At 33.4% G+C, this 12,483-nt stretch overlaps 2 protein-coding genes across 2 annotated transcripts; one reads left to right on the top strand and one right to left on the bottom strand.

Annotated features, from left to right (window-relative positions):
* The first annotated feature begins 1,199 nt into the window (after positions 1-1,199).
* Positions 1,200-3,967, top strand: LOC139101100 (succinyl-CoA:3-ketoacid coenzyme A transferase 1, mitochondrial-like). Its single transcript, XM_070653976.1, has 7 exons — positions 1,200-1,361; positions 1,464-1,587; positions 1,648-1,731; positions 1,822-1,958; positions 2,024-2,861; positions 3,018-3,091; positions 3,543-3,967. Exons 1-7 carry the CDS (start codon positions 1,287-1,289, stop codon positions 3,774-3,776), a joined length of 1,566 nt encoding a protein of 521 aa, XP_070510077.1. The 5' UTR covers positions 1,200-1,286; the 3' UTR covers positions 3,777-3,967.
* Positions 3,878-8,868, bottom strand: LOC139101101 (23 kDa integral membrane protein-like). Its single transcript, XM_070653977.1, has 5 exons — positions 8,654-8,868; positions 5,399-5,553; positions 5,298-5,334; positions 4,852-5,233; positions 3,878-4,286 (listed from the first exon to the last, which is right to left on the bottom strand). The coding sequence occupies exons 1-5, from the start codon at positions 8,717-8,719 to the stop codon at positions 4,243-4,245; spliced, it is 684 nt and encodes a 227-aa protein (XP_070510078.1). The 5' UTR covers positions 8,720-8,868; the 3' UTR covers positions 3,878-4,242.
* Positions 8,869-12,483: the final 3,615 nt, after the last annotated feature.

Raw genomic sequence — 12,483 nt, 5'->3', positions numbered from 1 at the left:
TATCGAAATTGTGTTATTAAAATAGAGCAACAAGTTGTCAATGTTGAGTTCTACTGCATTTTTTGCCAATTGTGTAAATTTGAATAATTAAATGTGATAAAAACACTTGCAAATTTAAAGACAAAAGAAAGTGGAAATAAATTTGGAGAAAGCTTTTTGTAACGTTTTGTGGAATTTTGAATGAGCTTTGATGTTGAGAAAACATTGAAACATTGAGTTTTTACATTCAACAAGTGGAATTGTGATTGATAGATCGGTCATTAGTGGCAATCGATCGCAATCCTTAGATAATGATGCACTGCAAATTTTCAGTCTGTTTACAAACAATTTGTTTACTAAAGTCTTTTAATTTAATTTAAAAATATGAATTTTGTACCATAGTTTCAACTCTGTTCTGGTAGTCTTAATAGTTTGTAGGGTATTCTAGAGCAATGAATTTGTAATGTTTATTCAAATGTTTCTAACTTCAATAAAATTCAAAAATATGTCAAAAATTCTCAAAAATTATTTAAATATTGGCCAAGATCTGTTCATGGATTTCAAATAGACTCCAAACTCCATGTAACTTCCAAAAAACAGCCAAAAAAGAGCCTTGCATCGCCAGGGAATAAACAACATCATCTTGACATAAAAGAAGATGTTGATTCAATGTAGCTTAATGATTGTAAACTCATCAATGTTTTTTTCAATGTTTTCTTTAATGTTTTGTCAATGTTTGCATGCTTTTGTTTTATCAGTTATTGTACTGATTAGCTAATTTTACTGCAGAAGTTAGTAATTGATGGCTTAACAATTTTGAATTATCATAGACACATTAGGGGTTTTTCAGAATTTAATGCTATAAGGAATGTTTGAGTTCTTTGGGATCCGAACAGCACAGTTGTTAGATCTGAAATGTGATACCAGGTCGGAGTGACGGCCAGGTTGACATGGTGTCGAGATTAATTCGGATTCGATTCCAAGTCATAGTCAAGCCGGTCTATTGACGAATTTTTGATCGATTAACCGTTTTGTGCTATTAGAGGAACCTAAATCCAACTCTCTTTGTGATATGATGCATGACATGATATGAATGTTATCAATTCTCAATTTCTGCCACAAATTTCCTATTCCAGCCCATACGTTCAGCAATGCTTTCAACAAGTTGTTTTCATTAATTCTTTATTTTTGTTTTGAACATTTTTCATTCATTTATTCATTCCGGTTTGTATAGTGAATACGTCTTCGCTTATTCTTTAAGAAATAATTTCTTTATATTTAGTACAAAATATTTTAAAAATTAAAATATGTTATTATCGAGATGTGTTAGTGCAGTTTTAGCGAGAAATTCTGTTGGACTTGCAGCAAAACATCATGTAAAAGTAAATAAATCAGTTCCAATTCATCTCCATTTGCATTTATTTGCATCGACCCAAGGTCACATGAGTTAGCAAAATTTTTAAAATTATCTTCTTTTTTGACAGGTTTTTGGATGCAATTTTTCAGCCAGTTCTCATAACCAGTCTAAGAAGTCTAAAATTTATGCATCGGCTGCAGATGCTGTTGCCGACATTCCCGACGGTGCCAAACTTCTCGTCGGTGGTTTCGGTTTGTTGACATGCAGTTTTTAATTTACTTTCTTATCTTACAAATTTGTATTTTTTACAGGATTATGCGGCATTCCCGAGAATCTTATTCAAGCTCTGTTAGAGACTGGCAGAAAAGATTTCATAGCTGTAAGCAACAATGCAGGTAAAAGCGAACGAGAGATTGTGTACATTTGACATTTTAAACATTTATCTATTTCTATTTTAAAACCTTCATATTTTTTTATCTATTAAGGAGTTGATGACTTTGGTCTTGGACTTCTTTTAAAAGATCGCCGTATCAAGCGTATGATTGCATCTTATGTTGGCGAAAATGCGGAATTTGAAAGACAATATTTATCTGGTGAATTGGAACTTGAACTTACTCCACAGGTTTGTTGAATTAATTTAATATTCTAAACAGCTTTAAGTCATTCATATTTATATTATGTTAATAGGGAACGTTAGCGGAGAGAATACGTGCTGGTGGTGCGGGAATTCCAGCATTTTTCACACCAACAGGAGCATTTACATTAATTCATGAAGGAGGAAGTCCTATTAAGTACAGCGGAAAGGGCAAAGATGTTGAAATTACAAGCAGTAAGAGGGAAATGAGACTTTTTAATGGACGTCATTATATCATGGAGGAAGCCATAACTGGTGACTTTGCACTTGTTCGTGCTTATAAGGCTGATGAGCTTGGTAACTTGATATTCAGAAAGGCAGCAAGAAATTTTAATCCACCAATGTGTAAAGCTGCAAAAATCACAATTGCTGAGGTTGAGGAAATAGTTCCAGTTGGAGATTTACAGCCTGATGAGATTCATGTTCCTGGCATTTTTGTTCATCGTCTGATTCGTAGTAAATTCCAGAAAAGAATCGAAAGAAAGACAGTCACAAAACCTAGCAGTGATGGCAGCAAGAAGGAACTGTCAAAAGCAGCACAACTTCGCGAAAGAATCGTCCGACGTGTTGCATGCGAATACAAAGACGGAATGAATATCAATTTAGGAATTGGAATTCCAATGCTTTCGAGCAATTTCATACCAAAAGATATTACAGTACATTTACAGTCAGAAAATGGAATTCTTGGTCTTGGTCCATATCCAGAAGAATATCAAGTTGATGCTGATTTGATTAATGCTGGAAAAGAAACAGTAACTGTGATCCCTGGAGCATCTTACTTCTCGAGTGACGACTCATTTGCAATGATTCGTGGAGGACATATTGATATTACAGTTTTAGGAGCTATGGAAGTATCACAGTTTGGTGATTTAGCTAACTGGATGATTCCAGGTAGGAATTTAATATTTTAGAGTGAATTACCTGAGTTGAGTAGTTGTTTGCAAGGTGTGGACATCAAGAAATAATTTTAGACTGTCTACATGTCAATGACTCGTTGACCAAAAGGAATTAAGAGCTTTAATTGAATGAAATCTTATGTCTTTTCAGGAAAGTTAGTGAAGGGAATGGGAGGTGCCATGGATTTAGTTGCTGCACCTGGAACTAAGACTATTATCACTATGGTAAGACTTATTTGCTCTTTAATAATTGTTGATGAACCTCATGATCCAGTGGCTCTTAAATTGTGTCATACGACATGTCATTAGGTTGAAATGACAGTCGTACCTAAAAGCTTCATCACTTTTAAGACATTTTCTGTTTTTGAACCGAGTTGGAACCGAGCGGCTTTTTATGCCATTGGCTGTTCAATGGCACCCACAGACATGCTTCATGACAGCGATGAGCCACTGTATAAGACAGCAATTGCAATGATGTTCGGGTCACAGAGTTGGCATGCCGGTACCGTCCAGCGCCGAAAAGCAATAAACAGCCGTTTTCCAACTCTATGACAGAACTTGATTGCCAAACTCAAAAGGCCTTCAGTTTATGCATTTTAGATGCTCAGGCCTTCAGTTTTATTTCCAATGCCATTCTTTCTAACGTCCTCACTCAAAATTTCAATTCCATTTACAGGAACACAACAGCAAAAACGGTGCACCAAAGATTTTAAGTCAATGCTCACTTCCATTGACGGGAAAAAATTGTGTAGACATGATAATCACAGAGAAAGCAGTCTTTTCAGTTGATCAAGATAAAGGATTGACCCTTATGGAATTAGCACCAGATGTTAATATGGAACAACTTGTTGCATCAACAGGCTGTCCATTTAGAATAGCTGATGATCTTGTGCCTATGAAACAGGCTTAATTATTTTGATGAAGGAACCTGAAATTCTGATATTTAGAGATTAGGACAACATCGATAAGATTTTAATTTTTTTGTTAAGTTTTCGAAACATTTATTGAAAAAAAAATCTATTTTGTGCCTTAAAAACTATGAAATTTAATTTTTGATACTTTTTTGTTAAATAAATGATTTTTTAACTTTCATTATCGTAACTGCTGCTTCGCGTGTATTCAAGTAAACAAAAAAAAAGTCATGATAAAAGAAAAATTGATGGAGATAATAGTCTGGTGACATATTTTTTATATCATAGGTATCTTTGTTTTCAGGAATGATAACACACAGCAAAATAGTCGTCAATATTATTTTTTTGTTCACATCCATCGAATACTATCTGATAAATGACATAAAGAATGTATAATTTGTACATAAATCTAAAACTCTTGTCTCGATTCTCTTATTTAGCTTTGGTTTTGATTTGCGAATTAATTTAAGCATACTGTCTTCTGTCTGCATTACGGATTGAGTTAGCAACTGAAAATAGAAATGGATATGCTCATTAATATCGAGGTTCAAACATAAATTAAGGCAGTAAAAGTTGTGACTTTGGATTTCGAGTTGTTATCTATCTAATCACGATAGGATCGAATGATGACTAACATGTTGCTAACTTGCATGTTCACACCAAGTTTAAAGCTGAATGACAAAATGAATCAGACTTAATGTCCCATAATAAGTGTATATCCAGGGTAAGTGGAGTGGGTTTTTGTGTCAAACCCCCTTTTTAAGGTCAAAATCCTTCAATTTGCAATTTCAATCCCAATTTTTTAACAAATTGTTGCTCCAAACCTCTGTTTTTGGCTGTGCTCTTAAAACAGACAACATAGGAACTGACCAGAGGCATGAGATTAGAGATGTCAGAAGCTTAGACCCTCCCTGAGCCAGGACTACACCCCTAGAACTGACCCTACCATCATCCTTTCTACTAAGGGACTGATTTAAAGCATGTAAATCATTCGATTCCATCAAAAATGCATGTAAAAATCCATCAAAATCCATCAACCTTTAACTGATCCGTCAAAACTTCAAATATACTTACGACAACAAGCAAAGATGACACCAACAAGTTCAATACCAGCAAAAATAATTGCAAACCATGCAATCAAAAGTCCTGATCCATTAACAATATCGTAAAGCATTGTCGAACATCCACTTGGATGTGAATTAGCTAATGTGCAAGTAGCTTCAGCACAACACGATTGTGGAATTGCTGATCCCCATGTAGCTGGTCCGGTTGTTCCACAACATTGAAGTCCACGTTGAATTTGATCGATAGCTGCACCTGTTGATGGATTATTTCTGTCATCAAATAATCTACCGAATCCATCTTTTGCAGCATTTGCGAGATCGGCGGTGTACATGAAGGCAAATACGGCAACGACAATTTGAAGAATAACGAGGATAAGTAAGAAGAAGGCATACTGTTGGGGTTAAATGATAAATTAGCATATTAAGGAGGTTAATTAATTTATATGTGTTAATTACCGTTGAGACCATGCATTGATTCTCACGAATGGCACCGCTGTAATGGAAATAAGTAGTCATAAGTTTATGAACCTATAAAAAATGTTCATGCAGCTACTCACCAACATCCAAAGAAGCTAATTATGAAGATGACTGAACCAAGAACGACAACAATAATCGGCACAATGGCTGGCTCGTTTTCAGGGAAGGCATCTCTTATGTCATCAAGTTTAAACAATGGAATTGCTCCAACAACAATAAGCGCAATACCGGCAACCTATAAAGAATATAATTTGAATTAATAACTTTGTTAGCATAAATAAAAAATTTGTCTTAATGGTGAAATAACAACTGAAAAAATTATATTTTCTTTTATCTTATCTCATATTTGACTAGAACTGCTGATAAGATCATGAATCATGGTCTTATAGTAATAAATATAGGTGGACTAATTCGTGAACAAAATGGAATTTTAACGTAAAAAAATCGTCGACAATTTATTAATGAATCATAAAATTTCAATCGATTAAGTCAGCATAATAGAATTGACCCGTCTGTCAACTGGAAGTGAATGAATTTTTCATTAGAAGGACAATTTTTTCAAACTCGATTTCATTTTCATTCATGCATTAAATTACAGTTGTGGGCAACCTGTGGGCTGCAAGATTAATTTTGACATATCTTGTCAACGGTTCTTGCTGTGTACGGTTTCGGCCGAGACTTATCACTGTACGAGACAATGTAGACCCAGAAAATTCAAAGGTTTACCACCCCTGCCTTAAATTATGGATATAAAAAGGTTATAAGCGTGGGGTGGAATAAAAAAAAATATTGTCCAGGAAACGCTCATTAAAAATCTATAAATTAAGCATACACATGTGATAGTGAAAGTATCCTTGGAGATTCCATTTCGCTTATGTTTGAATTTCCACCCTTTCTATTGAATTTATGATTGCTTTCAAATTATGCCAGTTAGATGGACATGACATACTTTTTATGGAATCGGAAAATGATCAATGTGATTCACCTTTTAAAGTTGTGAATGAAGAACAAAGGAGTCAATTAAATTTGTTCTGGATATAATTTTTTTAAATCTGAAAATGTTATTGTTTGTATTAATTGGATGAATCAGTTTGTGTATCAATCAAACAGATCAATAATGAGTCATGTTTGAGTTTCAGCTGATTGGAATTAAAATTGAATTTTGTTGAATTAATTTAGAGATTCTAAGTATGAACTTGATGTAATAATGTTATTAAAATGCATAAAAATCAGGAAAATCCTTTGTCAAGTGTAGAAATGTAAAATGATAATTTTGGCTTTTTGGCAAATGACCTCTAATAGGAGTCTTTGCCAGGAATAACCTGGATAGCATACTGCGTAGAAATGCATGAAAATCTGGTTTCTGATCAGCATGACTTTCACTCTAGACCAGATTCTATGAAATTCTGCTTCATGTCAGCGTGACTCTAATTCCAGGCCAATTTAGATGAAGTATTACTAACAGAACTAGTACTAACTCAGAATTCGCAGAAAACCAGCTTCAGGCTAGACTTAACAAGGTCTGTCGCCTAATTTTTGGATTTTTCTACCCCATGAGTTTCCGGATAAATTCCTTCACGCAACAACTTGCAAAACAGCATTCTCAACTTTCCCAACTCATCCATTATTGTGCCTTAGAAACAACAAAGACTTGAATTTAACTTGGATTTTCCCATAGTTAAATATTCAAAAACTAGAATTATTGACAAGGCAGATATCATCGCATCGATAAGCATTTAAGTTGATTAGTACAAATCGATTGATAACTAACCTATGTTGAAAGTTTTAGATTCAAATATTAATGATGACAAACTAGAACAAGGAATATGAAAAATGTCTTCCTAGAATTAATTGGACAATCACTTTTATGGATTAGAATACAGAAAAGTTTTGACATTAATGGACAATTTTAGGTCGTTTTATGAATTATTTGGAATAAAAGTTTGAGTTGTTGGAGTTACAAGAAGGTGTGTTCTATTTGGTGCTAATTAATGAGCTCTAGTAGAGCCTTAAAAGCTTAGAATATGAATTCAAGTCGATTTTCTATACAAAATCTCAGTCTTTGTCCAAAATTCAATAACAAAACTCAATTTAACCTCATATCGTTAAATAATTACGATCATGAACTTGAACGCTGAACATCATTTTCAGTTTATATCCAATAAAATATTTACTCAAAGGCCAATAGCCTCAAAACAAGTTTGGGAAAAATATTTTTCTGGATTCTGTCGAAAAAGTAACTCTTTTTTGCGCACAATGTTTTCATTTTATAAACTGTAAAAAAAGTGCAAAAATCATTAAACTTGATAAGAAAGTCACTGATGTCATGTTTTTACAGTTTATATGTGAAAAATATTACAAAATTCGCTTAAAAGCGTTGCAATAACAATAAATTTGTGATTATCGCTTGTCCGTTTCCCATATATTGTAATGTATTGTATTATGTACTGGCTAATTGTCAATTTTATTGTAATAATATTTGTTATAAAGTATAAAGCCTCGTAGGGTGACTATAAGGAATGAATTATGAAGTTTTGGTCTTGTTGGAATAGGACAAGTCGGTTAATTAAATTAAAGGCAGGCATCAGGTCGGCAGAAGCCAATATGACCCTTACTTGGAGACGAATCTGAGTTAAATCCGTCACCATCCCAGAGTTATGCCGGTATGGAGCCAGATTTTTGATAGATTAGCCAATTTGTGATATTCAGGTTGGTTCCTGATTCAAATTTTTGCCCTAGCAACATAATATAATCGGTAGGGCACAGATGCGTCGACCCAATGATGTCAAGAGGTTGAGGTGCTCTGACAGCACCGTGAGAGCTATTGAACCCATTTTTAAGACGATACATTGAATTTAATTCCCTTAATTAAATTCCAGAGTTGGAAGTCGACTCAGATTTTGCTTGGAACAGTCCGATCAAGTCGACTTAACTTCACACAAAATCCATGTCGACTTCAAGTTCTTCTAAATACTTCTATAGACCCCAATTACCTATGCTTCTTCTTATTAAAGCCACAACCAGATAACCACATTAGAAAGATTACATCCATCACCCCACCCATTTTAATTATATTTTTTTACGATTATTTCTCTTAAGTCACGGTAACTAGGCACACTTTTCCTTGAACTTTTACAATTTCCTTCCATTTAATTACAGTAATTCGTTCTAGAAAAATCCATTTTAATCACAATAAAATCCTTTGCATGTTCAAAAGATTTTTTAAAGCCGGCATAAAAATTCACTTCCAATTTGCATGTGTAAGGCTCATTTTATGTACAGCAACAAACTTGTTGCACCATAAACACAAAAAATAAATAAAAAATTTCACTTACAGCACAAAGTAAGTTGAAGATAAAAATTCCATATTTAACAACGGATGCACCACATGATAATCCCATGGTTAATTAAATTAATTCTTGATTTACAAAGAAAATTAATATATTTATCACTTTTAAGGTATAGCTGCTAAATGACAGATCACCGATTAATATGAGACAGAAAAATACGTCTTGAATGGTTACTTTTTCGAATCAGAATGAGAATACTCGCTTGAACGTAATGTGCTTTAATTTATTTTTCACATGAAGTAACAGTCTAACAACCACTATTATCATGTGTTAATGTATTGCCAACACTCACACGCGTCAAGCTTTTGGGGCGGTTGATGATAAGTAAAAATTCATATTTTTTTATGGATGTTTGCGTGATTGCTGTGACTCATTTCAGGTAAGTACGTTAAATAGTGAGAGAATTGACAGCTAGCATACATGTGTAAAATTTATTGATTTACAACCTGACTTCAAACTTATCTGATAAGGCTCGTGAAAATTATCACTTTTTTTTGTATAATATTCTTGCAATTTTTTTTTGTTTTTAATGTGATAAAAGGCTTTTAATGATTCATTAAGTAAGTACAATTAGCGCGAGTGGAAAACTATGACTCCCCAGTGCTTGGCGCTTATCAATTCAATTTTTTCCAGTGATTCATCTCAGCAACATGTTTGATGAAAATAAATAAATATTAGAAATAGTCATAACGAAATCAGCGGCCTTGACTTTTCTATTAAACTTTATATTGGTTTAATGATTTTGATGATATATATCATTGATTGAGTTCTATTAGGTACCCATGCTCCGTCTATTATAAAGGTCGTTTGAGTCTTAATAGTAATATCCCGAATAGCACAAATCGGTTAATCGATCAACAACCCGACACCACCCTGTGAGTCGTTAAAATTGTACATAAAGCGAAAAATTCACTTTTTGATTGATTTGATGTAATTACTAGAGCTCGAAGTTGACTTCAATTTCATATGGAATCAAGTCGACTCTAGTCGACCCTCTATACAAAATCCGAATCGATTTTGAACTCTGGTAATTTCTAAGAGCGATGGATAGTGAATGTGAATGGTCCATAGTGAACGTGAATGGTCCTCGGCCCCTTGGTGCGATTCTGACTTGGATTCGGATTTAGCTTACATTCAGCACTATGGTACTTACATCCAGCACTATGCTAGAGTTAATTTGACTTGATATGTTCGTCATTTCATGTTCCGGAATGCATATCGTGAAAAAAACTCAAATAATCTGGCAACATTCCATCGTTACCCTGACGTATGTATAGCCTGATTTCATAGAATGTCGCAAATACCAACCCTTAGTCATATTAGCCAGGCGCAAGATTTTTTTCGGTATTTCTATGTCGTGTGCTTTTCGGGTATATTATCACTATCAATTTCAAGTGCAAGCCTCTATGTGAGGCAATTATCTATAAACAAAATATGAATCTGTTTTTAACTATGTGAAGCTATTTTTACGAAGATTCTCGTAAACAAGTGACTTCATTATGTACAAAGAGAAAATTCCCCACACAGAATAATCAGTTTAAGTAAAATTATGTAAATAACTTTTTAGATTTCAAGAACGTAAATGCTTAATAATTACTTCATTTAGGCATGTAAAGTGTAAAGATTGTAAAAAGTAAAAATTTGATACTGAGAAAATTAGAATGAGTGTTTGAAATGATAATTGCGTAAATTTTGATAATTTTTTTTATCAGTCTGCACTTGAAAGTTTAATCTTTTTTGTGTCTAATTGATGTAAAAAATTTTTTGGAGCTTCATTTAGTAGTTACTTACTTGATTTTATATCAAAGTGTCATTTCAATTTCTGAGTCACATCAAATAAGTTATTGCTAACTGGAAATGCCCACTAAAAGGAAAACAATCTAATCGGATGAGGATTTTATTGAGGAAACGACTAATTTTATGAACAACTTTCATTTGAAACATTGTTCCTGAGTAGGAATTCTAATAAATCTACAGTAATCTCATCTGATTTATGCAGGCTTGAATGATGTCAAAATTGCCAAAAGATCGTTAAGTTTGTAGTATTTTAAATGGAATTAGTCGGGCAATCAATCTAAAATCACTAGGCCGCCGACGTTAGTCTGACTTGTTACTTCGGTTCAAATCCGACACCAAATCAGAGCACTTCGGTTCAAATCCAGTACCAAGTCAGTGTCATGTCGGCCTGATGCCGAATTTTTGATCGATTAACCGACTTGTGCTCCTCGGATATATCAATCAGTAAATGGTACAATACAATCTCATCTTAAATCATTTAAAAGTACTTCAGCCATTGAATTTAGTCACTGTGCAGCACTTCAATATAAAATTTTGATGAAACAGGTTAGAAACAGCCAAAATTTAAATTTATTAAGTCATGTGATACATCAAACATAAAACTTAATAAATTATCTGACTTCCAATTTAAATATGAAGCGGTAGAAATTTTACAATACCCTACAGAGCGACAAATTGCTGCAATTTTCAACACTAAATGGTTAAAAATAACATTTGCAGCCAAAGTAAACAGAATTAAAATGATAAAAAAATAATGGCTTTATATTAAACCACAATATATAGACATAAAGTTGAATTGCATCTTTGTTTGCATTAACACACATGTGTGTAGCATGATTGTTGTATTGGTCAGCAAAACATCAAGTTATTTAAACGTTTATGCTTCCCGGTAAATGTAAATAAACAGAAAATTGACTTCCTTTACCAATTCAAGACTTGACAATGTACTTCTTTCACATCGTCGTGCCTTGAAATCGTAACAATTAGGGGGAACAGTTACACAAACAATCTTTATTATCTGGATTTAAATTTCATCAAGTTCCAATATTTACTCACAAATTTTCTTACACGTGGTTGTAAAGAACGGTACAATATGTATTTATTATACAAAGAAACTCAAGTGTCAAATAAATAATAATAAATAAAGTTATTGTTAATACCGAGAAAAGTGTATCGTAAGTGGTTATGAATGATAAAATGTATTTGGATCAGTGAGACTTATTGAAGCTTTATATTGAAGCAGAATATTTTGAATTTTCAATATGATTTTCCCAGTGGGTTATAATTGCAGTATGGATATTTTAAGGTAGGTTTAAGGTTGCTAGCTTATTAGTAATACTTTTGGGATCCCATGTTGGTGTACTGACTTACCTACTCGAGCAATGTTTTGGTGTATAGTCCATGTTACTACAAAAGACTTTGTTCTGAATCTATTGCTGGCCTTATCACAATCTTAGTGCAAATTATCCGTTCTCACATCTAGCTGACATTCTTTTAGAACCGCTTTACGTCATGCTGATTTTGAAGCTCCAGGGAGTCTTCTTGTGGATTACATCCTAAGGCAGTAAATTCGATGCTGTTGCATAAACCACGAATTTGGTTCCCAGTACATCAAATTTTTGAAAATCTGTCTACAGCAGCTTTTGACAAACTCTAAGTTTTCCGTGTATTGCTTCAAGTTTATTCCCCTCCATGTTCCATACTCCAATTTACTCAATATTTGGGTATATTAAGTGAACTATCAGCAAAACAGTAGCGCAATGGCAGACACAAGGCGTCCAAGTGACAGTTTTTATGGAAGTTAACATGTAAATTGCCACTTGGATATTGCAGTTACTTGACTTGACTGTCATGAATAATTTGTGCCGATCGAGATTTTATCCATTTTTGAAGACACTGAAAAATAATATAAATCTTAAAAATTCCAAAAACCATTCATAAATCAACATTAAGTTAGGTATTAATACTATAACTCTGGCAAAAAGAGTCTTTTTATTAATATACTTGTTTGTTATTAA

The sequence above is a fragment of the Chironomus tepperi genome, unplaced genomic scaffold (assembly GCF_022539635.2).
Source record: "Chironomus tepperi strain 1889 unplaced genomic scaffold, CSIRO-AGI_Ctep_v1 contig_74, whole genome shotgun sequence".
NCBI classification, from domain to species: domain Eukaryota; kingdom Metazoa; phylum Arthropoda; class Insecta; order Diptera; family Chironomidae; genus Chironomus; species Chironomus tepperi.
The sequence above is the reverse complement of the archived record's forward strand: the minus strand, read 5'-3'. Positions and strand labels throughout refer to the sequence as shown.

Coding starts and splice junctions, on each gene's coding strand:
- LOC139101100 (XM_070653976.1), top strand. CDS start 1,287: ATGTTATTATCGAGATGTGTTAGTGCAGTTTTAGCGAGAAATTCTGTT. Junction 1,362..1,463: donor CAGCAAAACATCATGTAAAA/GTAAATAAATCA, acceptor CTTTTTTGACAG/GTTTTTGGATGCAATTTTTC. Junction 2,862..3,017: donor AGCTAACTGGATGATTCCAG/GTAGGAATTTAA, acceptor ATGTCTTTTCAG/GAAAGTTAGTGAAGGGAATG.
- LOC139101101 (XM_070653977.1), bottom strand. CDS start 8,719: ATGGGATTATCATGTGGTGCATCCGTTGTTAAATATGGAATTTTTATC. Junction 5,554..8,653: donor TCTTCAACTTACTTTGTGCT/GTAAGTGAAATT, acceptor TATTCTTTATAG/GTTGCCGGTATTGCGCTTAT. Junction 5,234..5,297: donor ATCAATGCATGGTCTCAACG/GTAATTAACACA, acceptor TAACCCCAACAG/TATGCCTTCTTCTTACTTAT.